The sequence below is a fragment of the Tauraco erythrolophus genome, chromosome 9, assembly GCF_009769465.1.
Source record: "Tauraco erythrolophus isolate bTauEry1 chromosome 9, bTauEry1.pri, whole genome shotgun sequence".
Lineage (NCBI taxonomy): Eukaryota > Metazoa > Chordata > Aves > Musophagiformes > Musophagidae > Tauraco > Tauraco erythrolophus.
Window position 1 is genome coordinate 8,836,682 of NC_141473.1, and position 26,988 is coordinate 8,863,669.

General features: G+C 37.5%; 1 protein-coding gene across 1 annotated transcript in view; it reads right to left on the minus strand.

Moving 5' to 3' along the window:
- Positions 1 to 26,988, minus strand: part of ATRNL1 (attractin like 1) — a 526,301-nt gene that overhangs the window by 125,448 nt on the left and 373,865 nt on the right. The window contains exon 27 of the mRNA XM_086616365.1: positions 5,005 to 5,112. Coding sequence (XP_086472491.1) covers positions 5,005 to 5,112 — 108 coding nt within the window. The remainder of the gene's footprint in view (positions 1 to 5,004; positions 5,113 to 26,988) is intronic.

Below are 26,988 nucleotides of genomic sequence, written 5' to 3' on the forward strand. Positions count from 1 at the left end.
CCTGCCCCTGGGACACCGGCCACTTCACTGTAGCACCCCTTGACTGTTCCCCTCTTGGATTCCAGAGGTTCACTGCCTTCCAGAATTCCCCTCCTCTCCTACACCAGAGCAACTTTAGGCTGCTCTTGTTCTTTCCAAGAGGGAGAAGGAAAAGTGAGGGATGGCCCTCCTCCAGTCTCACTATCCCTTGTACGAGCTTATGCAGATTTCAGCACTTCTAAGTAGGGAAATGGCAACCGTACTGGAAGCAAAGACACAGATTAGGGCTGGCATGGGCGAAATACGATAATTGTGCACAAGATCAGTATCATGAATATCATGCCACAGCAGGAGGAGGTATTGCTTCATAGATTTAGAATTAGGACACTATCAATATCATTAGCAAGATAGTGGTTGACATGATACCAAAAGGGAAGGAGGACAAGTGAAAAATAAAGTTTGATTTCTTCTGTGTTAAGTTTAAGCTGACATTAAGATATTTAATAGTTGATACAAGGCCAACAAGACAGAATGGATGACAAGATAAGACTTGTTAATGTCATGTTGTGAATCAGTTACACAGAAAGGCAGCCTGAAGAGGTAAAGATTGGTGAATAATACAGTTTAAATTGGGAGGAGCAAAGGCTGTTGCCAGTGCTTGAAAACCCCCTCAGACAGCAGGATGCAGAAGGAACATGATGCAGATAAAAGTTTTTTGAAGGAGTTAATATCAAGATATTGTCATTTTGTTGGCAAAACATTAAGAAAGATAGACTGGCTGGTAAAGACTCCAAAGCAGAAAGAGAGCCCAAAATAACAGAGATTGAACTGTCTCCTGTAATGTTTTAAGGATTTTATTTTAGTCTGTTGCAAATTGCTGCTAACTGAAAATAGGCCCAAATATTATCAGTTGGATTGTAATATAAATATTATCTAATGTATCTAAACTAGGCTATCATTTTAAGTAGTATCCATACTCTTATTTTTTTAGATATGCTTTCCAAACACTGGGCAAAAAGGGCCTTACTATTGCAAACCAAAATTCTATCTTGAAACAGTTGCTCTGGATATTTACAAATAAATGCAACTAGTAAACCAAAAGCTAACCAAATGGCACACTGGAATTACCATGTAGATAGTCATATGACTGTTGACAAGTATCAGACCACCGGTATTCATATACAACACCAGCTGTACAAAACCACCGTGTAAGCCAGATGACATTAATGAACAGCAGGCTTACTATGCAGTTGCATGAGAGACTTGCAGTAATATTTGGAACAGTTCAACAACATTACGCTGTGCTCAAACGACCTATGGATCAAGACAATGATATTGGAAGTGCCGGAGTTACGACAATGTCAATAAAAGCATAAGGTGAGGGGATGCAATGGACCACCGTTAAAATTGGAACCCCTGGTATATCACAGAATAATAGAATGGTTTGGGTTGGAAGGGACCTTAAATATCACCTACTTCCAATCCTCCTGACATGGGCAAGGACACCTTCCACTAGATCAGGTTGTTCAAAGCCTCATCCAACCTGGCCTTCAACACTTCCAGGGATGGGGCATCCACAACTTCTGTGGGAAACCTGTTCCACCCTCAGAGTAAAAAATTTCTCCCTCGAGTCTAATCTAAATCTCCTCTCATTCAGTTTAAGGCCATTGCCTCTTGTCCCATCACTACACGCCCTTGTAAAAAGTCCCTCTCCAGCTTTCCTGTAGGCCCCCTTTAGGTACTGGAAGGCTGCAATAAGATCACCCCGGTGCCTTCTCTTCTCCAGGCTGAACAGCCCCAACTCTCTCAGCCTGTCTTCATAGCAGAGGTGCTCCAACCCTCAGACCATCTTCATGGCCCTCCTCTGGACTTGCTCCAACAGCTCCATGTCCTTCTTATGTTGGGGAGTCCAGAGCTGAATGCAGTATTCCAGGTGGGGTCTTACCAGAGCAGAGTAGAGGGGCAGAACCACCTCCCTCAACCTGCTGGCCACGCTTCTTTGGATGCAGCACAGGATACAGTTGGCTTTCTGGGCTGCCAGTGCACACTGTCGACTCATGTTGAGCTTCTCATCAACCAGCACTCCCAAGTCCTTTTCCTCTGGGCTGCTCTCAATCCATTCTCTGCCCAGCCTGTACTTGTGCTTGGGTTTGCCCCGACCCACATGCAGGACCTTGCACTTGGCCTTGTTGAACTTCATTAGGTTCTCACAGGCCCATCTCTCCAGCCTGTCAAGGTCCCTCTGGATAGCATCCCTTCCCTCCAGCATGTCCACACCACCACACAGCTCGGGGTCATCAGCAAACTTGCTGAGGGTGCACTCAATCCCACTGTCCATGTCACCGACAAAGATGCTAAATAGCACCGGCCCCAGTACTGACCCCTGAGGAACACGATTTGTCACTGGCCTCCACTTGGACATTGAGCCATTGACCGCAACTCTTTGAGTGCAACCATCCAGCCAATTCCTTATCCACTGCATGGTCCATCGGTCAAATCCATGTCTCTCCAGTTTAGAGACAAGGATGTCATGTGGGACAGTATCAAATGCTTTCGACAAGTCAGTCCAAGATGTCAGTTGCTCTTCCCCTATTCATCAATGGTGTAACCTCATCATAGAAGGCCACCAAATTAGTCAGGCAGGATTTGCCCTTAGTGAAGCCATGTTGGCTGTCACCAATCACCTCCTTATTTTCTATGTGCCTTAGCACAGTCGCCAGGAGGATCTGCTCCATGATCTTGCCGGGAACAGAGGTGAGATTGAATGGCCTGTAGTTCCCTGGGTCTTCTTTTTTTCCCTTTTTAAAGACGGGGGCTATATTTCCCTTTTCCAGTCAGTGGGAACTTCACCACACTGCCATGACTTCTCAAATATGATGGATAATGGTTTAGCAACTTCATCTGCCAGCTCCCTCAGGACCCGCGGATGCACCTCATCAGGTCCCATGGACTTGTGCACCTTCAGGTTCTTTGGATGGTCTCGAACCTCATCTTCTCCTACAGTGGGAGGCGCTTTTCAAGTGAGTTACTGCATATTGCTCGTTTTTACCAAAAGATGTCTAACTTTAAAAGATCACAAGGGTCATTGGATATCACAGAATTATTAAAATAGTCTAATGATTCTAACTTAATACAACAAAATGAAGTTATAGATACATCATGCTATCCTATTTTTTAAGCATTGTGTCCTGGAAATACATGTGTGATTCAAATTCCGTTCATTGCAAAAGAGAGCTGGGAATGAAGAACAGAATGGCAACTACAACTTTTAGTGCCTTTTTGCAAATTGAGGATAGACTTGGAATAGAAGCTTAACACAGCTCTTTCTTACAGAATATACATCAAAGGACAATCAATACCCTGAATCACAACCACTTAATCCTCAGCACAATGCTCTGTTTTGATATAGATCAGTATACTGTAATTCCGAGGAAACTTTGAGTAGACTTCATTTTGTGTATAACTATGTATTAATTAGGAAAAACCACTATGGATACAAAATACTAAACAATTACTAGAAAATGCTAGGCTAGGAAGAAAAAGCTAATAAAAACTGTAAAATATAATTAAAATATTTTAGCATCTACCCCTTTTAGTGCTAAATAAAAGATACGGGAGAAGAAAATGTGGCAATTAACTTGTGATGTTTACTTCTAAAGTTTAATTAAATAGTCGGCATGTACAGAATTAGAGTTTGGATGTCTCAGCTCCCACTCATTGCCTCCCTCAGAAAAGACAACAGAGAAAATGTTCCCAGACACCAGTGTAGAAACAATGATATCATATTCCAAAAAAGTTAACTTTTATCTACAGTGTAATGTGTCCTCAGCCTGGGGAGCTGGAGATGTCTTCTGTTCCAAGATAAAAGGAGACAGAAAAATGGTGATATTGGTGAAGAACGTGGGGGTTCTAGTATTTGGTCAGAAAATAACAAAGCTTCTTCAAAGAGATATGGCATTTTTATGCACTACCTATTCCAAGTATTTAAATTACGTCAGCAAGAACAATTGTGATTGCTTCCTTTACAGTAGCAGGACAGAGCGCCTCAATTTGATAAGTACTCGAGAGCCGATTCTTTTTCTTTCTGCTGTGAATCTGTTTTTCGCATTGCTCACTTCTCCATGAACCCTAGAGATTTGATAGAGTGTATTTAATCTTCCATTGAAAGAGGCTATTGAGAAAAGTAAGAGAAGCTTTGAATTTAAGAGGAATTGGCAGCAATGAAAAGAAAAGTACAATCTTGAAAGATTTCAGAGCTATCACACCTCATTCCCAGGTCCCACCATAAATAAGATAAAGTAGTAACTGTAAACACAATATTGTAAATAAAAGTAAAGGAATAGAGGATTACGATCTACCAAAAGCCCAACCTAGATTAGGTATTCATTATTATCCACATACTGTAATTTTCCCTCTATTTTCAGGTGAAACTTCCAGAATCCATTTCATGCATTATTACACTATTCCAATATCACATAGCCTTGCATATTATTATTTCTTTTCCAATGTACTGCAATTACAATAAAAGAATGCAGTAATGTAGCCATTACCGGCAAACGAAAATATGCAGTATACTCCATATTCTTTAAACAGGTACATATAACCACAACACTGAAATTCGACTCACAGCTGCTTTATTTATTTGTTTGTTTGTTTGCTGTAATCTCTGTTAATTAAGATAGATGTTAACAAGGGGGCACTGTGTGCTGGAAGGACTGAGCATGAGGTTTGCTCTCTCCTTAATGCCTGCATCTTGCATTCCTTCAGCTCACATCCATCACGAAAGGACTACCAGGTGAGCTGACTGTCACTCCAGCCCAGGCTAATAGATTCTCCAGTGGCTTTTCTTACAGCTCATGTCATGCTGTTAAAACTCTGCGCCTTGAAAATGGCATAACATATGTAGCTGAGACTTGTCAGCTCCAGGTAATCAGACGCTGCTTGGTTTCAGAAGCAGATGCAGATGAGACTAGCAATATAAATATGCAAATCACAATGGTCCCTTGTCAGCACCACTGTTCCTACCTCTAATGGCCCCCGTAGAAAGTCTGTTTGCTCAGCTCCTACTTCCAGTGCTACATCGACAGAAGCAAAGGGGCGGCTGGCCATCTGCTGTCGCTCCCGCATAAGTTGCTGATGAGGAAAAAATGATGTTTTAACAAAACATTAAAAAATGCACCAGATATTAGTCTGCCCTACTATACCTCCCACTAAAACATAAGAATGCAGAGAGCATGCAAATAGTCGTATTTGTAATATTAAAGGGAGAAAGTTATACTAAGTTATCATCATCTGTATTTACTCGAGAACTGAGCCCGGAGGGCTTATGTTGTCTATAAATGGTCTTTCAGTTTGAACTCTGATGAAATCTCCAAATTAAAGCTTCCCTCACTGACTGCTCAACTCTAAAAAACTTTGTTATTTGTGCAAGTTGCAAGCAAATATGGGAAATGGTTGGTAAAAATAGCTGAAGTCTGATTCCACTGATAATGCGCGCATTAGAACACCTGCCAAGAACAAGTCCACTTGGCCTTCAAATTTTCATACTTCACTACTAAGCCAGATGGAGTTAATAGTGTCAGGACTCATAATTTTATGCAGTATCTTTTCTGCCGTTACTTATATATGAGGAATAATGTGTCAGGATCGGGAAGCCTGCATCAATGTGTTTGAATACAACCAGCTATGCTCACAGAGCTTGTATAACCCCTTCCAATCATACCAGTGAGCACAGAAGTCCCAAGCAAAACCACAAAGCTAATTCTCATTTCTTCCTCAATCTGTAATTATAATGCTTATTAAACCATGATGAATAAAAATGATGACCAGCACTAGATATTACAGATCTTCCTTCACTGGTTCAGTGCAACTAATAAAAGCATTATTAAATATTTAAAGTGAATGAGTCGTGCAATTAAAGTCCTGTGCTCCTTCAACTGAACAGGATGTCACAGCATCTTGAAGAGACAAAACGCTTGCAAAAATGTTTTATTAGAAAAGATCTAAGTTTCATTTTCTTGGCATTTTTCTCCCTGTTACATCTCTGGAAAGCTTAAAACATTAGAAACTTGTATTTGAATGTAAATGACACTAGCACTGTGACGTACTGTTCATAAATATCTTTCACATAATAAAAGGTATGCAAGCAAATATTTGCTGGCAGCTTACTAATAAACACTCTTGATTTAAGATATGTTACAAAGCAACAAGCTTATTTTGTAATAATTCTCATGCATTCATTCTTGACTTGCATTTTAAGATTGTCTATAGAAATGTAAGGAAACACTTGTAACATTAAAATCAAAACAGTACAGTAGCCTCCAAATGCATATCCAGTATATTCTTGAGGCCTTTTTTTTAAAAATACGCAGTATATGTGCCAGTAAGCACCTGCGCAAATGGGCTCCCAGTATATCATACCAAGAGGATAATGGATATGTCTGTGAGTGAAACTTAATGTTTTATATTCAGAATAAATAAAAGCCTAATATGAATATCTAGATGGTTAAAAATACATTTTTAACCCTTCATTTAAAAATGAAACTGGTAGTCTCTGTATACTGATTTACATCAGCACGGATATGCATTAATACAATATATTCATAGATTTTGCAGCCAGAAGGAGCTACTATGTCCCTCCGGTCTTATCAACAACTTGACAAAGACCACAAAAAATTAAAGCATAAAATACTGAGTCACCACATGCTAAAATTACTATATCTAGCTCCTTTTCTTCCTAAAATAACAAAAATTAAAGAAAATAATGTTGTTAGAGCAGTCCTGCCATATGGAACTCATTACAGTATTGTAAGTCTACAGAGCTACTGGCACATGCTTAGTTTTTAATGGGAAACCAAACATTGTTTTAAACAAATAGAATTGCTTGGGGAAAGTACTTAAATGAGCAGAATAACCTACACTGCAAATGCACAAACAATTATTTAAAAGATTTACTTAATATTGACTATAAAGGAACGTATATTTGATATGCTCTCTGTTTTTCAAGAGTAGCAGTTTTCTCCACCTCTGCTCCTGGTCATGCATTCAAAAAACTTTTTCATTCACAAGGCAGTTACTGTAATTTTGATACTCTGTCATTTGAGAAGAGTACTACAAAGATTCTTAATTAGCTCTGTGAACATGAACGAAAACTTTGAAATGTTCATCTGCCCGTGAAGCACTGCTGAGTTTGGAAGCTGAGCACCTGCTCATCAAAGAAAAGTGCTCTATTCAAAACACTGCTTCTTTCTGTTCAGTGTTTTAAAGCTCCCTGTAAGGTGCAGAACAGGAAAAATAAGATAAAATGAGGAGAAATACAGGAAGATATTATCATGCTTAAAATCAGGTTTTGGGCCGGAAAAGGTCACCAACTCCCACCATCTGCAACTGTCCATGTATCAAGGCTGGGACAAAGGCAAAGTTCCAGTCATAGAAAATCTTGTGAGCAAGATGATCGCATGGCAGGTGGCATTCAGTTGTGACACCCTGTGCTCCAGTCACACTGTTTCTACGTAGTCCATACGGGTACCAGGAAACTCCCATAATTCTGCCATAGGCCAAGAAACACGGAAACTCTTCAAAAACATGGGAAGAGTGAAAAAAATCTTCCTTACTTTTTTCCCAGCAGTCAAAGAGATTTAAAAAACCACACAGATTTCATCATAGCTCAGGCAGAATAATCATAGCATAGTAGAAAGTGAACTATGTTGGTGTTACTTATATTAAAAAAAAAATACTGCATTTAAAAATCACATAAACAAAAAAGAAATACATACTTTTTCAGTAATTAGGGATATTTACTTGGAAACAAAGAATAGCTGGACATTATTGACATGCAAAAATTGAATACTTTATCAAACCTTTAATTTATAATATTCAGAATTAAGCACATGCCTAAATATTCACTTAGAACTATGAGAAATTCAAAACATTATTTTCTCAGTATAGGACTGATAAATTCAACAAGCATTTACCTGACTGCGTAGACAACAAACTTCCTGGTCTATCGTAATTTAAAATCTCATTAAGTCCAAGAGTACTGACAACATTAATTTTTTAGGCATCTCTATTATTTTGCAACAATTTTGAAGTATTAATTTATATCTTATTAAAGAGCTTTTCTCGTTAAGTATAGAAGCATATTTGTCATAAATGAAGAACAGTAAGATGTTAGGATACTACAAATTAATTCACCAATTTCTCACTCAAAATCCATATAATTTGAGAACACATGGTGTTGTGGACATGCTGCAGGGAAGGGATGCCATCCAGAGGGACCTTGACAGGCTGGAGAGGTGGGCCTGTGAGAAGGTGATAGGACAAGGGGCAATGTAGGGATAGGACAAGGGGCAATGGATTTAAACTGAAAGAGGGCAGATTTAGATTAGATATAAGGAAGAAATTTTTTACAATGAGCCTGGTGAGGCACTGGAACAGGTTGCCCAGAGAAGTTGTAGATGCCCCATCCCTGGAAATGTTCAAGGCCAGGTTGGATGAGGCTTTGGGCAACCTGTTGTAGTGGAGGGTGTCCCTGCTCATGGCAGGGGGGTTGGAACTCTATGATCTTTAAGGCCCCTTCCAACCCAAACCATTCTATGATTCTATGATTTCTTCAAAAAGAAACAATTTTTGCATAATTAGTCCCTCGTCAAGGAAATATACATTTCACTTGATTCTCCATGGACATGTGGACATCTTCACCAATAAATTATGTTAATTTTGAGTTTTGGTGTGTTAGTAAAGTAAGTATCTTTGAAAAAGGACCTGCTTCTCCATCTAGATGCGTATCACAGGAAAGTATTTGCCTGGGCATACAATTTAATTTTACTGTTGAGAAAAATTCTCATGGGGGATACTTCTCTGATGAATGCAATTTGGAGTGAATTAAAATGTTCTATACCATCTTGTATAATCTTCTATAAGGAAATGTATTTGTTGCAAAGTTCTTATTTAAGTAGAAATGTTTTGATTTTTTTTATTTTGGTTGATAACATTTAGACTTACTTTCAAAATATTTTAATGTCCACATAGTATTCATGTATAATAAAACACTCAATGCAAAATAACAATTACAATAATTTAACATTAACAAAATACAACATTTCAGCAATCCCAGGCTGACATGTTTCAAATAATTTCTATTTTAGGAAGTGTTCCCATTTTGCTTCTTCCTTCTATGTAGAAGACTGACTTTCTTTTCCCTTTTTTTTTCTTCCCATGACTTGATCTCTCATGTGGAATAGGACACTGTTCTACTGACTTGTACTGATTTTTCTATGCTTTTCTCTTCACCTTCCAGCATAACTGTCCTATAAAAGCACTAATTGAAAAGAAAACTAAAGAAAACTAATAAAGTACATGAGATTTTAGGAACTAGGACAGGTGTACTTTCTTTTTGTTATACAGAGATTCGTGAGGAACTGATAGATTAGGATAGCTGGAAAGGATGAGACCATTTTAGTGGCATAATAAGATGAAAAGAAAAATCCTTTCCAAGATCTTTCTGCTGCTGTTTGGCACCTTTGCGGGCTAGTTTAGCCCACTGGCAAGCAAGGTATGTGTTAGAGTGTGCCATGAAGCATGCACAGAAAAGTGTGCGTGCCCAGGTTCATGGGGCAGCTTGACAGCTAGGGTAAGGATAAGAGGTGGCAAACACTTGTGAAAATGTTAAGATGACTTCTGATCACCAGACCAAAAAAGTTTTCCTTTTGGCTGTTTAGAACCAGGCAGTCTCAGTACTCTATTCCAGAAATAAGGAAGGATACGGCAGTTGAAAGGGTGCCTATTATTTTAACAGCAGCAACCACCTAGATTTTCTAGGTTTTCTTCCTTCACATCTTAGATTTTCTTTTTTGTGGTTGTTTTTTTCTTAGATCAGATCACTACCAACATTGTACCAGGATATCCATGATTTTGTCAAGGTGAGTATTCAAAGCCAAAAGAACGGTGATTCTACAGTCTCTCTGGCAACTGCTGTCCAGTCCAGTGCTGCACTACCCTCCAAGTGACTAAGATTTTCCTAATGTCTAATCTGGAATTCCTATGCTGCTTATTCATCACCCAGCTCTGACTTGTTACAACCTGGTCTCCTCCTCTCCTGTATCTGTGCTGTCAACTGCTGATGTGAATAACACCAAAGGCTACAACAAAAGCGTTAACAATGCCAGGTATTAAATCTGAGTTTTATAGGAAAATAGACATCTGCAATGAGAAAAACTGTCAAAACCTCATGAAGAGTTGCATTGACTAATTCCTGATCACATTGTATTTGACAATCTCCAAGGGCTAAAAAAATAAAAATATAAGTGAACAGCCCTGTAAAAACAGAGTATAAGCAGTGCAATTCATTCATTCATCGCATATTCTTGAAGTCTCTTGTTGCCATATCTAATCAACAGAAGTAACTTAAATGGGTTAAAATGACTACATAGATCTGAGTAGACCACAGGCATTTTAGCTAGAAACATAATTCAATTATCCTCAAAATTTTAAATTCTCAAACTGAATAATACATAGTGATATTTCAATGAAGCTCTGATTATTTGCTTTAATTTGCACAAGGCAAAGACCGCCTTCTCTGTAACTTTTCTAATTGTAAGTTGGTGTTACAAATCTCTTCAAATTAAATTAGCTATTTACATAGCTGGAAAGGAAAGCAATTTCTCATTTACATGTTGAAGAACCTATTTGACTTGGTTAATTTCTAAATCAGCTGATTTCACTGGAAAGGCATATCATAGTCATTAAACGATTTTGTTGAGTTTTAGGTGAAATAAGATCACCCTTCCTTGATTGCAGGAGATATAGTGACTTCAAGAGACGGACAAAATCTGACTTAGGAAACCAAGCAGCAGGAATAACCATACTTTTGACAGTAGTCTGACAATCTGGATTCATTCATTCTCTCCATCATGAACTTCCTAAATAATCCTGGCTGCTTGCTTTCCCCTGTGGCTCATTTCCCACTCTAAGTGGCAAGTGCCCTGACACAAGAGTGCATTCAGGTAGGCAATGAGATATTACAATGATGGACATAGTATAACATGCTATTTGCACTGCAAAACAGACTCGACAGAAACTTCCTAAGATATCAGAGCCTATTCCATACCACTTTCTTTTAAAATTGCCTGAAGAAAAAGAGCTCTCAGCTGTGTGCAAAGGTCTGTCATGGGAAAAAATGAGAGGAGTTATACTTCTTGTCCTAGCTTTATACTAAATAAAATGAAGGGTTATTTAAACTAGACATAGTCCAGCAAACAGCAGCTAAGACATACTTAAAATACAGTGTACACATCCCAAAAAATAACAGTTCCAAAAGGTCAAGTTTTTATGTATCCCTTTTGGAAACCAAATACCAGTCGTCTGTAATTTCCCTTGAACAAATCAAAAATGAGAAAAAAAAGATGAGCCCTCAAAAGGTCATTTTGTTGCTAGATCCAAGGAACAGACATTTAATGTATTGCACATTAGCAAGCAAAGAGCAAAATGTGAATCTACTGTGACTTCGGGCTTTGGACCTTTTCGACTCTGGAATAGAATCCCCATCTTTAAAACTCTCAGAGTATGAAAAGCTGCTTATTACAATGGAAAAGGCACTCTGGTTTATGCTTATTTGCCAGTAATTTATGGAGCCTCAAGTTACAACAAAGTTGTGATCAACTGAATTTTTATCAACAGATTAATTTAGCATAGGACGATTTTTTGGGTGCTAAGAATCAATTCTATTCAATTCACTACTTTCAAACTTAAGAACTGCTAAACAAGATCTAATCCTATTATCTCTTACACTTAGATCACTATGAATCCATGTTGCATGTTTACATAGTTCTGTAACTACAAACATTTTAAAAGTTTCTCTAGAGGTACTTATGTCCAGGCTTTGCTAACCCCAGAATTGCACTCTTCTCTCTAATCAAGTGGGTCTAAAAAAATCCTTTCAGTGAACTGTTGATTATTTTGCTGTTAGCTAGCAGAGTCATTTTCAATTCACAGAAAATTTCTAAAAATACTTATTCTGCAAACTGTTTCTGTGTACAAAGAGAGCCATATCCACTAATTATATACGTTAAAATGCCTCCATATAAGACATTCTACTGTATTTGCCCAAGGACAGTTATTTATAAATGAATATATTAAAATGTGTGTTAAAATTAATTACTTCAGAATATAAAAGAGAGATTCAAGTATCATATTATGCAAACTACTCCTTGGAACTCTCATTTACAATTGTGTCACATAAATAATGCTTTTCAAAATGTCTTCTAAAGAATTAGTAACACTCAGTGTAGTACTTTAAGCGTAAGTGCTGTCTTTGTAAGTGGAATAGACACAGTATGAAATCACCTTACATTAACAAAATCTCAGTGCATCCTATCAATGTTATTAAGCTACTGCTTTTAAAATGAGGCATCATAAACGTTATCCATTATTATCACAACAGTTAAAAATGGCTTTAGTTACTTACCTTAGACAACAGATGTCAAGCTGGTAATTCCCAGCTCTGAAATAGAGTTTTAGGCTGTTCCTATAGCAATTCAGATTGTTTTAAAGATAGTAAATACGGTCTAATAAAAGAAATTGAGTATAAGTGCTACCTTATGAGATCACTTTGTCCACCTCTATGCATTGGTCCTACACAAAGACAGGTAGCAGTGTGATTATGATCCTTCTAGTAGACGTACAAATTTCCCAAAAACGTTTCAATGATGGAGGTTCCACAGTCACTCCAGCAGTCCAGAATGCCTGATGATCTCCATGTTGGAAAGGTCTTTTCTAAAATCTAAACTAAATCTCCATGCTGACATTTAAACCAATTGCTTCTTGTCCTGTCTACAGTACAGAGCATTTCCTGTCTACAAGGGAGAAAAATAAACCCATCAAAACTCTCTTCTCCTTTACAGGAGTTCTTAAAAAAATTGAAGTTTCCCTTTAACCTTCTCATCTATAAACAAACGTTGGTTTGTAAGTATTATGTCACCACTCCTGAATCCATTTTCAGTGCTTCCCTCTGTACTCTCCAAGTGCTGGCCATTCTTGTCAAAAATTGGGCTCATATCCTTACATGGCAGAATAGAAGGGTCACTTTGTAGGGCTTAGAGATCATTTTGTTGCTAATATTTTACCAGTACCTTTGCTATGATAGAAGTATAGTGACTTATATTCATGTCCGATTCATGAATTTTTTTACAATGAGGGTGGTGAAATACTGGAACAGGTTGTTCAGAGAAGTTGTAGATGTCCCATCCCTGGAAATGTTCAAGGCCAGGCTGGATGAGGCTTTGAGCAACCTGATGTAGTGGAAGGTGTCCCTGCCTGTGGCAGAGGGTTTGGAACTAGATGATCTTTAAGGTTCCTTCCAACCCAAACCATTCTATGATTCTATGATTTCACCTAATTTTTTAGAATATTCTTAGCAAGCTCATCGCCCATTTCCTCCTACCTTTTTATTTTTGTAGATGGTTACTTCTTTCTCAGTGCAGAATCGTGTATTTGCCAATTACAGAATTCTAGAATTGAAGCTTTTCAATCAATTATTTCATATTCTCCTATCTTCTTTTGTACAGATTATAATTCTGTCCTATAGTATGTTTGCAATCTCTCTTACTTCAGTGACAGTTCCACATGTTATAACCATGGTCCAACTCTTAAATCAACACCAGAATCAGATCCCCGCAGAAGCCTGCTTGATATACCTTTCCCTTTTCACAAGGAAAAGGCTTTAACTACTCCAAGAATATAGTTTTACATTCACTTCCTTTTTATCTAAAAGGTCTACTAGTCTATTCTATCAAGAAATCAGTTTGGCGTGACAGAATTTGTACTTGAAAAAACAACACTGAATGCCACTCGCATCTTCACTTTATATTTTAAAAACTGTTTATTCCAGTACTTTTCTAAGAACTAATGATAAATTGGCTGGTGTCTAATTGCCCAGCCCTTCCTTTTCCACCTTCTTTTCTGACATAGGAATTACAATCATCCCTTTTTTGAACCTCACTTGTCCTAGTGGAAGTCTCTGAACCCTTACAGGCTTTGGGATCACATACATGCTTAGCTAGTTCTCTAAATATTCTAGAATAAATTTCAACAGGTTATCTAATCTTAAAATATTTAGTAAGCGTTCTCTAATCCATCTTTCAACATTAATGCTTGATATTGTATCCTTTTTTCACTGTAGATACTAACAGACTTTTACAGAGGCCTTAATTGCAGCACTTTTTAAAATAGACTTTTCTTAGCACAAAGTCAGAAAGATGGAGTGTACATACTACTACTTTAAAGAGAGGTTCAAGTGCAGGACAAGTATATTTTAATTTGCAAATAATGTCAATGCATTTTTTAACCCATAAGACAAGAAAAAGGGTAGGCACTGGATTTGTTTCCTGTGTGAACTGATGTGAAAACGTACGGTCCAAATTATAATGACTGAATTGGAGCTATGCCAATTTAGAAAAGCTGAAGTTTCTGAAACATACCTGGACCCTAGACCACATAGTGACTTCAGATGATCAAAATCTTAAGAATTTTTTTCCAGATGACATTGAATCCAAGGTTTATATTTATTTATCTTCACTATTTTCTTTCTACTTTTTTTTTTTTTTAAATTAAATTGTAGCATCTAAAGTAAAAAATGAGTAAAGAAGACAAATAAAAAATACTGAGAAGGAAAACTGGGCTGTACTCCAACAAAGGTGAAGTTTGCCTTTATTACTACCTCTAGTTCTTTAAAACCATCTATTATTTGAGATTACTTGTATACTCATAAAGTGACAACGTAAATGAAACATTTTAAGTGCAGCATCATTGCCAATTACACAACTATTCTAAAGCGATACTTTAGAAGCTACTTAAAGCACAAATGACATTATCATCAAGGAAGGTAAACTGGTGATGTACCATGACTGACTGATGCCTTTAAACACTTTAAAGCTTTAATTCTTAAAGTATTAAGCAAAATAACCACCATTTTCAGTGTCTTGCAAAGGAGACCAAAAAGAGAGTCCTGCTTGTCTCAGGATGGAAACGCCCTCATCTATGTGGATCCTCAGTGTAAGGATCCGAATAGCCTTGTTATAGGAGCTGAACAGGCATGCCACAGTACCTTACACTACTGCGTTGGGTGGGTAAAGCTCTTTTAGATAATCCTTACAAAAGTTGAGCCCATGTTACTTTGTTCCCTGCCTCCCTTTTCATTAAAAAATGAGGCTCATCCTGCCACTGATAGCCTTTTTAGTTCAATTGCTCCATCCAGGAGAAGCTCTAAACCCCAGTATTTTTCATATCAACAACCCAGTTACAAATCATTAGTAAAGCCACAGTTTTAAGTTATAGCCAGGATAAGGAAGTGTGAAAAAAAGCCTGGTCACTCAGAATGTACAGAAAATCCTTATAACAAATCCTGTCCACCTGGCATTTTCCGTGAGAAGGTGTTTAGCTAATTAACATAAAACTAGGATACCTATCTGAAATCTGGGTGACTGTCCAAATAAATATTCCCAGCTTCACTGATATGCTCACCATACTTAGTACATTCAGGTCAGCAAGAATTTGGCACACACTGGCGGTGGGAATGGCATGTGGCCACAGTCAACTCATTGTGTGCAGGAGAGCGAACGGCTTTGAAACAGATGTAGCTCTGCTATATGATCAGAGTAATAATGTGAAGTAAAGCAGCTCTCCTTTGTTCATGTTGTTTCTAAGTTTGAAACTACTGATTTAGCAGATGTGAGATGTTTCACCTTTGAATGGTTGTTGCTCAAAAATGCCTGAATAAGTTGATCACGAAGCTTTCCACTCCTCCTACAGCCCTTAGAAACCAAGGCCACTGATCATCCTGTACATTTGAAAGAAACCAAGAAACCAAGGCAGTTTGCTCTGAGTTCAAGTATATTGAACCGGAAAGTATCAATATCAGGAAACTGCTGAGATAACTAAGTTTGAAGCTGGCAATATTTTAATGGAGAATTATTTTAAGAGTTGAACTACTATCTAGTAAACTACAGCTGCTGAAGGGACTAGAACCTGTCTAATCTCCTAACATATTTATGCTACATCAGATTTTCAGAAATAGAGGGCTTGCAAGCATTAAATACCCTAATCCTACAGTCTAAAATTCAGTTCTGAAGTAAGAAGCAAAACACTAATTCCAAGAGATTATACTGGCAATATCTGTAGCAGCAGCAGGTAGGTTGTTATTGTCTTTATCTTGATAATAATTTTGTGCACAATCCAGCTGCAAACAAGGAAATCCGACTTTCCCAGTAGAGTTCCTACAAGGGGTTGCACCAGTCTGTACTTTTACATACTCTACAAATTAGAAAAAAATCAAAGTGAAGTTAATCCCTCACTCCTGCCACACTGAGACTTCAATACAAAAGTGACAGAGAGTATAAATCAAAGTACTCTGGCATTCTGAGCTCCAGTCAGACTGTTTCATGAGAGAGAAGTGGGACGATTTAGAGTTCATCAATTATATCACATCAAATTACCCTCCATCACTGGCTTGGCTCGACAGCTTTCATCTATTCTAATTTACAACAGAGAGGACAGCCAAGTACAGGATTGTGGCAATGACACAGAAGGGAAGCACAGCACTGTTGCGTCGCAGGAATGGTAGGCTTTTCTAGGAGCCACTTTAGCTAGGTCAAAATCTCCAGCCACGTTTAGTTTCTTTCATTTGCTTTGATCTGACAACCCTCATCCTCATTTAAGGAAGCAACATGCGAAACATCTTTTTAACAGTTCTGCAGTCACTGCCTTTCTATAGACACTGTTATGTATATATCTACCTTTCACAGTGGTTTACCTTTGCATTTAAATCCTTAAAATAGATGAGTACACTACTGGAATGCCGCTGTAACTGCATGTGGTTAGGACACAGGTTAGCTCTTTAAAAAGAAAATAGCTATCAGTAAATTGTTAGAATTTGCCTTCCAACTGACAGACTTTAAATTTGAATTTGCCATGGTTATTTGAAGACACTGACAGTGCAGTAACTTAAATCACAGCGAAAGACGGAAAAGCATTGAAGAATCTTACAAAGATATCACTTTACAAAAGACTTTATACTAAGAATTCATCCCTTTGCTATGGTTGTGATCACAAGCATTGTTCATCATTAAAATTGCAATCTAGAGATTTGGCTGGATTCAAACGGAAAATGGGCGTTGTGCTGGCCCTCTGCATAGTGGTGAATCTGCACAACAGGGATGAAAATCCAGCTTTACTGTTGCTACCACAAGAAACACGAAGAAAGAAACCAAAAGAACAAAAACCTGCTTTCCACATAGCATCCAGTTTCCCTCTTCTCCTAAAGAAGCCATCTTTTAATACAGGTAGATGAAAATAGGCATTTAAAAATGCACATATTGCAATAATTACTTCACCTGAACAGGCAAGCTTCCAAAAGTATATTTCCATACTCTTCCATCACAGTTTCTGTGCAGGCTGGCATTATGTGCCTATCTTAGCTGCTTTCTTCTAACATGGCCCGTTTCCAAACTAAATACTGCAAGCTTTAGGCAAATCAAGGTCATGTTTCCCATTCCTTTACTTCCTCCCCAAGCTTGACTTTGCTGGTAGGATTTTAAGTAGTGAAAGACTAAAAGGCTTTTTATAGCAGTCTTAAAGTTGTTTTAATAATTGTATCAGATTATAATGCTTAGGGACAAGTAAATTATTGGAATTTCTGACTGATAATTTTTAGAGACTTTCACACGATTTCAGGAGGGATAAATACTGAGTAAAAACTTACAGACAATGTTGTCTTTTACCTGGAATGTTAATTGGCTCCTTTTTTTAATATGCAGTCTTATGCAGTCTGTATAAAGAGCAAATGAGTACAATAAAATGTATTCATGACTTCCCTCTTGCAAAACTGAAAACTTAAGACATTTTTATATTCTTCCACAGTATGCCCCTTTCTGCACAGGAATCTTTTACCTGCATTAGAGAGTGACATAAATTTTTCAGGAACATGGACTTGTTTTCTGTTATTTGTTCCAGCTGGAGACATATTGGTTTAAAATGCCAGGGATCCTGCTATGTGCTAATGGATTTTTATATGGGCATCTGCTAAATGCTTTCAAATTTACACCACCATAATGTATAAGACAGCTGGAATTTCATTAATTGAAATTTATTTACCAAGAAAAAAAACCAACAACATCCTTAATTGGGAGACAAAAGAAAACAAAGATATGATCTATGAGTCAAAGGTGCCATACGTCTCAATGATTTTCCTCAACAGACCTATACATATCACAGCGCATGCAAAGCAACGACTCGCCCTCAGGGGCTTCTTAAAAAGAGCATGACAACTATGATTTGGCTAATTAATTTTCCCTACTTATTTGGAGTTGAGGGATATATTCTAGTATATCATGCTCAAACCCTTCAACCTAAGTTTTTATTTTCTTACTTAGGGCTGTGATGGTTGCTTGATTATTAACATGGAAAAAGTTATTTCTTGATTACATGACTATTGTTATTTAAATAGATGTGTTTTAAAAACACACATGAAATAAGGATGATATGCACCTCTGCAGAGATATATTTACATTCTCTCTCCCATCTAAATGGGAATCGACAAACCTTCTATCTTTGTATTTGGGTAAGGAACACTCAACATTCCATCTAGCACAGTTTTGATATGTCAAATGATAACAGGTAAGTCTGGCGCGCTCCTCTCTGTGAAGCAAAGATCAGACTCCTCTCAGCAAAGGTGACCTGAATGACCACAAATATGTGAAGTTCAGAAGCAGGGTGCGGTGTGATGATCTGAAAGGATTCTCTGATCCTTACCTGCCACACTTAAGTAGAGGTGGAGTACAGAAGTCATTAAAGGTACTACAGGAAAAACTTCTGGATAGTGCCTTCTTTTCAACTTCCCTGCATTGGTGGAGAACTCTGCCTCCATCAGTGTTCAATACTTTTGAGAGTGCTCACAAAAAACTATTCAGATCTGGCACTGGGAAGTGGGTACACTGCTAACAGGTCCCTATGGCCTCAGCTAATGCCATCAGGTGATAAGAAAATTGTTTTTTCCTTACCTGCTTAGATTGATTCATGTAATATAGGGGTTTTTTTTTGCAGCTTTTCAACCACCAGGAAATCTTAACTTTGGTTGCTCAATTCCTTATGCCGCAACTGCAGAAGGTATGCAGCGTGGAGTACTAATTTGGAAAGCCCAGTTTGGCCTCAGAGACCAGAAATCAATACAGGCAGCTTGGCACTGTTGAGATATGGATCTGAAAGACTAGCATCAGTTGTAGCTACAAAGAGGTCCTAATAAATAATTTGGTTATATTGGGCAATTGATTACATCATTTTTTCAAACTTATACATGGTTCAAAATGCAAAGAATTCTATTGTCCCCATAAGTTATTTCTTTAATATGTTACGAATACTCAGATGAAGTAGGAAAAGTTTAAATATTTTTCTTTTCTGATAATATATATATTTAGAATCAAGTTACAATTTCCAATATCTGTGAATCAAATAAAAAAAAAACCGGACCTATACAAGTACTCCAAAATGGCTGTTTAACATTTACTGCTTTTTACTCCAACACAAACGCTGGGTAAACATAACATTAGCAAATTTAGCTTCATATAGGGATACTGTTGTACCTACAAATCATTGATTATAATACTACAGCCTTATTAGAAAAGAAAAATTAATAATTTTGAAAAAGTATTTGAATATTTGCCTTTGCCTTGCTTTATAATTTATCGTCACTTTGATTCTTTTCCATTTCAATTCTGATGAATGAATCTTATGATTTCAACAGTAAAGATTTGCTTGCAGTTATATTTCACTGGCCTTTAAACTAACGTGCATTCATTCCTGTCCTACAGGCAAAAGTCATTTTTGAATTTCTCAGTCTTTGATGGAGGGAAATTTTGACCTAATTCTCTGCCGCTTTAAAGGCAAAAGATGTCAACAATTTTTAAATATGACTTTTTAAATGCAAGTGCCATAAAAGTTGCTTCAATAAAAATAAATAAACAATAATAAATAAAAATAAATACAGCAAAATTGTGGTAGATTAATTTCTTTGAAAGTGGAACCAGTCACATCCCATAAATGTAATATTCCATTTAGTGTACCAACACGTTAGATACATAGTGCCTATATCAACTAAAGCAATTTGAGAGTATAACTGTTTTCTTGTATTAGATAAGGTGGTTCCAGAATTGAGTCATGTTTTTTCTGAGAAAGAAAAAAATTTTGAAAATACATAACTTAAAATGTATTCTCAGCTGCAGTCTCTCTTCCTGTGCTGAAAATAAAATGGATCTTGTTGACCTGTTGAGCACTCAATATTTCTGACAATTAGTTTACGTATACTTCAGCATAGATTTAAAAATATTGTTTTATTTTTAAAATTCTGGCTTCTTTGACTGTAAAAGTACAGGTTGTACGATTTAGTTCTCAACTCTGAAATGAATAGTGTTTTCATCTGAATTAGTCCAGAGGAAAAAAATCATTGGAATACACAGATGCAGAAGCACAGATTCATATACACTAAACGTGAGCTACTTAGTCTTCTTTTCTTCATTTATATTCAATGAGTCAAGGTTTACTGCAGCTAAAGTATCTCGATTATTTTTTTTTTTTAAGTCCCTGCATTCTAACCACATTATGTACATGGCAGAGATCAGGTCCTTCCCTAATCATGTCCTACCCAATTTTCAGAAAACGAAACAGGAAACATATAATGTGAACTACACTGATTGATAGTCAGAGTCGGTGCCACTCAGACTGACAAGGCCCAAAATAAGCTAATCCAGAATCACGTACATCAGAAATAAAGTTAATGATGAAAAGCAGAATCAAGGAAAATGCTCAGCACAAGCTGTGAAAATCTCACCTGTATTTTTCTCAGATGTTTACTTCCTATGTCACCAATGTGGTAAAAAAAAAAAATGTGACGGCATTCCCCATCTTATTAATGGAAAATATCCATTTCTTAGTTCTCAGTTAATGATAAACTCTGATTTATTTTTTCTGATAAATTTTAAGTTCTGTTTCTGCAAATATTTTTGCATTCAATCACGCATAGACAACATAGGGACCTGTAGCTATTATTTTACATTTTTATTCACCTTGTATTAACGTAATAAAATGCTATTAACTGCTTATGGGGATTTGCATAAAGGAACACTCTCCATTATTTAGAAGTAAATAGAACACAATTAAATCTCATGGAATAAAAATGTTGCCTTTACGTTTTCATCTACTACCTATATTGTACATCTAAATAGTTTTTATTTGGTTTAATTAAAAAATTAAAAAATTCTTCATAGTAATCTTAATGTAAAATATACATTGAATAGTCTCAATATGTAAGAAATTATTATTATATACAGTTATTTAAGTGGCCACATCAGTACATGTAATAATTATACCAGCATTTATTACAACTACAAATAGGAAAGAATGACAGGATACTGGCATTATTTTCCCCGCCAGTGTAAAATGGGCTGTTTCAAACATTGAGTTAGGTCTAACATATTTAATGGTTTTTTAGTAAGTCAAAGTAAGGCTTACACAGAATGAATGCAAACAATTTACATACATATAGATGTCCCAAATTTCATGTATTCTATTTAATTCCAATGCATATCAGGCTTTCACTGCTGAGTGAACAGAACTTTTTAATACAGCTGGAATGTTAACTGAAGAATCATGTTGGCTACAGTCTGTTAGACAAGCCAAGATGTCTAAATTTCTGTGTAAGCCAGTTTCCTCTTCTGGAAAAGAAGTGTCAAGTCACAGTAATACACAATGGAGAGCGAAGATGGGGGACAGCTAGAGATAAACGATATAACATGTTCTCATGTGGTGCATGACTGTGGGTAGTAAAGTCAAGCTCTCCAGCCAGCTAGCGTGTGATAGACAGAAATGCACTTTTTAGGATGGAGGGAATCAATCACGTTTGCTCTACACAGTACAGAGCTGTGGCATCTGAACAGCAGGTAGAGATGGCACTTGTATGTCACCCAGGTTTGGAGCTGAACACAGATGATGGAGAAAAGTACTTCATGCTACCTGGAATTACAGCTTTCAGAAGGTATAGCAGCCTTCTGAACATTTCAGAGATCAATGTTCATCTGACCCCCAAAAAAATCATTCAATTTTTCATCCACTCATTAGAAATTTTCCCCAAAATACCTCTCTTCTCATACAAAGTTGACATTTAGATAAAGTAATATTTTTGAAAAGAAAAATATGGTATTTAGCCTTAGTAACAAATAATGAGAAACATTTAGCTTAGGGAGCATTGCCATCATTTCTCCTATGAAGACAGGCTGGGGTTGTTCAGCCTGGAGAAGAGAAGGCTCCAGGGAGACCTTCTAGCAGCCTTCCAGTACCTAAAGGGAGGCTATAACAAAGCTAGGGAGGGACTTTTTGCCAGGACTTGTAGTGATAGGACAAGGGGCAATGGCTGTAAACTGAAAGATGGGAGATTTAAATTAGATACAAGGAAGAAATTTTTTTTACTCTGAGGGTGGAACAGGTTGCCCAGAGGAGTTGTGGATGTCCCATCCCTGGAAACGTTAAAGGCCAGGTTGGATGAGGCTTTGAGCAACCTGATCTAGTGGAGGGTGTCCCTGCTCATGGCAGGGGGATTTGGAACTAGATGATCTTTAAGGTCCCTTCTAACCCAAACCATTCTATGATTTTACCCATACTACATGTATTTTGAAGTCATTCAGAATCTTTCTGATCACAATGTACATCACAGAATAACATGAACAGTTATGCACAAAATAAACCAAACTGAACTGCATGGAGTAAGACATAGGCAAGATGAGACGTGACACCCAGTCCACTGAATTTACTCTGGGTTTTTTTTGCAAATCTTGTATTTCCAGGCGACGTTTTGGCCCTTTTTCATATGAACTGCAGTTTGGCAGCTGTGACTGAGCTGCACAAAACAGCTCTCATATTTTCCTCTCCTGGGGCACTTCTTCTCCAGAAGCAAACTCATTTAATGTCACCTCAGCTGCCACTGGCAAACTCACCAGTAGTGCAGAATAATCAAGCTGTGATGTGATGAGATCTAGCACTCCCTGAGCACGTCATTTATTTTTGTGATGAAGCAAAAATAGAGGCTGGACCTACAGTTTACTGTATGTAAAAAGGACATCTAACATCACTTCACCTGGACATAAATCACATTTACTTTTCAAAGAATAAACCTCTATGCAAAACCTTACTGTGTGCCATGCATTCTGTGTGCCAGTTGCATTTCTTAAAGTAAATTTACTTTTTCAAAAGAAATGCTGTCAGCAGTACTGTATAGATACGCGGCTCAAGACAGAATGTTTTTTAACTCTTTCATACAATTTCTAATAAAAGGTCCAATTCTTAGTCATATTAACAAACCAACCTGCATACTAAGCTGACACAAACATCTCAGACAACTGAGCATTAATTTTTGAGGTGGTTTTGGAGGGTTGTGTTTTAACTGGATACTACAGATAATTGTGTGGTGTTAGTTTAAAACTACCAGTGCATAATACGGAGCTTGGCTACTGTGTTTCTTAATGCAAAATGACATGGAACATTATTTGCCACATCAGGAAAAGCTGAAACTACGCCCTAAGGCAAAACATCCTGAGTCATAATTATTCAATTACGATGTTTAAGATCATCCACTGTAGTGTGAGCACTGTGAAAACGAAGCATAATGAAGTGGGTTACGCCAGGTCTGACATTTCACCCTTCTTTCTGATCATGCTGACTTGAGGGATTTAACTCAGTTCTGTTTTATAGTTCTTTGTGGCTTATTATTTCCATTTTAATATCAAACTAGAAAATGTTTGAATCTGTTATGGACGTGTTTCATACTATATTAAAAAAAATATAATCACAATCTGTCCACAAGAAACCCACATATACTTAAAATACTTAGTAATATTTAAAATCTAGAGAGCTAGAGAAATAGAAGAATTACTCGTTCATTATTATTGTCAATAAAACCAGCACATACTGATCTGTAAAAGACTGACCATTTTCTAATTATAATGCACTACTGTGAAGAAGATCATTGGGGAACACTATCAAGAAAGAGATTATAACCACAAGAATGTTTGTGTAAAACAAAAGCGATAACAAATAAAAAACGAATGGAAAATGTTTACGAGATTCTCAGCTGCCCAGCTCTCTTGTAGCTGCTTTATAACGTCTTTAATATTGTATGTAACAGAATTCCTAAGTAGCAACACAGCTTTCAACTAATCACTCTTAGAAAGCAGATTTTAGGAGGGAGTAGTTTCCACCCCGCTGGGGCGAGGTCCCGGCTTTGCAGCCCTCGCTCGGCACCCGGGTGCAGCGCTGCAGCCACGGCGAGCTCGGCGGATGCAGGAGCCACCTCGTCTCTCCCCTCAGGACCTGTGCTGTCCCTCCTGTCCTACCTTTCATGCAGATAAGACAGTAACTCAGTTTTCTGCCACGATGTCTGTTTCCTTTCTTTTTGGCAGATTTGGGATGGTTTTGCTCTTCCCGTCAGAAATAGCAGAAGCTGCTCAGGGCAGGCTTTCTTTGCCCTGCTTCCTTGGAGATCAGCTGTTCTGAGTGTTTCACAGCCAAGGACAGGTGTGAGGAACACCTCTTTCTGTATTCCTTCACACCTCCTGCTCCCTGATGGCCTCCCATGGCCATGATGCAGAGGCAGCAGTGGTACAAGGATACCAAGATTTGCAGTCGGTGGTAAGCTATTTGGGTTGGTTCACCAACTATTCCTTTAATTTAGAAATACAGACAACAAGAAGAGCATCCTTTGCTTGTCCCCACTTGGGAGTTGCCTGGTGGACCGTGCCAGTAGTGTACTCAGAGAGAAAAAAAAAACAACAAAACAAAAGAAAACCAAAAGTAGGAGATTTAGTCACAAACATAAGAATGGCTTGACTAGCAAAAAGAGAAAAGCTAAAATTTACCATTCTTCTCCTGCGAGTATTGTGAGAAAAAAAAATAATTACAAAAAAGAGTAAACTCATAATAATCCTTTCTTCCTCATGGATAATGTTCAAATAGGAAATAAACACACTGCAAATACACAGACGATTTCCGTAATGACAAGCTTTTCCCGGGACCTGCACACAGGCTATACCACAGCAGTAAATATTGTTCAACGCATACAGATACACACAGAGAACAGTAACTCTCCAAAGAAAATAATATTTTAGAAAATTTAATCTGGTTTCTTAGCTGTAGGGCAAAAAATATGTGGATTTTAATAGAATGCTGAGATAAATTAAGACTACAATAAATACACGTACAGGTAGATGTCTCTTATTAAAGTAGCACATAAAGTGTGAAGCCAAAAAAGGGGCTAAAAACCAATTTAGCTGAAGAACAAAGATTTCAGGTATTAATTTACTGCCACAGATATGAGCCTACAACTAGCACAAGCACAGAACATTTCCTATGCAAATAGGCAAGACAAGCTAGTCCTATTTTCACTGGACATGTTCAATAAAAGGCAAACGTAATATCATGGGATGAGTAAAAATCTACTCACTGATTTTTATACTGTAATGTTTTAAAAAACGACAAGCACTTAAAATCTGGCACTTACGGTACAGAGAAACCAACTGGGATATGTTCTTAAACATGACACGATACTTACCTCTGACATTATCCTGTGAAACATTTATTCAGGGTCCGTGGCTTTTGATAACAGCTCAGCATACTGCTGCTGTTCTCCAATTTATTCTTCAAGTTTTTGATCTCCCTGCTGATTATCTCTGAGCCTATGGTTCAGAATCTTTAGTTTTTCCATCCTGCATCTTACCATCAGCAAATTCCTTAAAGGAGAGAGGTCTCCGTGGATGATCCCACCTTCTACCAGCATCCTACATGTTTTGAGCAAGAGCATGGCTGCTACAGTAGCACAATAAATGAAGGCTGCTATGTCAAAATTCACTATTTGCAGAGATGAAAAAATGACTTTGTTTCTATATGCAAGCAAGAAATAAGAATCTTCTAACTTCCATCAGCACTTTTAGCCAGAGTTTAGCACTGTGTACGTGCACTTATCCAGGGCCTGTGCTACACGGACCATTATTAGACAAAAGTGATGCAGTCAACTTGAATGCCTACTTATTTTGGCATGTATTATGCAAAAGGAGGGGACTGGTTAAAATCTTGACTTTAAGAAAAAGTCTGTCTTTGCTTTGGGAATGCGCATGGACTCTGTCATGAATAACATGTGGACGGCCCCCATGCTAAGGAGGAATAAGTTGAAAACAAGGGAGAAATACTGGAATTACATTCACATCCTAGTGTTGTGCAAAGAATTTCAATGGCAGTACCATGGATGGTGTGTTCCTGTACCACTCATTTTGTAGGGCAATCAGTATTTATCTGGAAAGACTTGGAGACTCTGGAGTAATTTGTGTGAAATGTAGTAATTTTAAAGAAATCAGACCGATAAAGGACAACAATCTGCAGAGGCATTCCTCACTCATAATATTTGTAAATAAAAAATAACCATGTGAATATGTGTAAAACTAGCATAAAAATCAGCATCAGAGCCTCCTTATTTTGAAAAGCTAGAGTACTAATGCAATGGCAGGCATCAGAAAAAGGAGTAGACTAAGACTGTAATAATAGGTCAGTACTTTTTATTTTGGCAAAGCCAAATGATTAAAATTTCTGTTCATCTCCACTGTATATTAACATTTGTTCTTTTTCATTAGCTTTGCCTCAACGGCAGTAGCAGACCAGGAAGCAATGTGTGAAGGCAAATTTCAAGAAAGAGAAATGCAATATTTCTGATAAAATGAAAGTAACCACCATTTCACCTAACACGTCTGTTAACAGAGGCAAAGCCCCTCGTCACGGATGTTGACTGTACACAATCCCTTCACTTTAAAGTTGAATTTAATTGTATTATTATTTTCATATATAGTATATTACCTAAAAGCCATGAGCCAGGACTTCTCTGCATTAGCTGCTGTGCAAACAAAGGAAAGAGGGAGTTTATGGTCCAGAGAG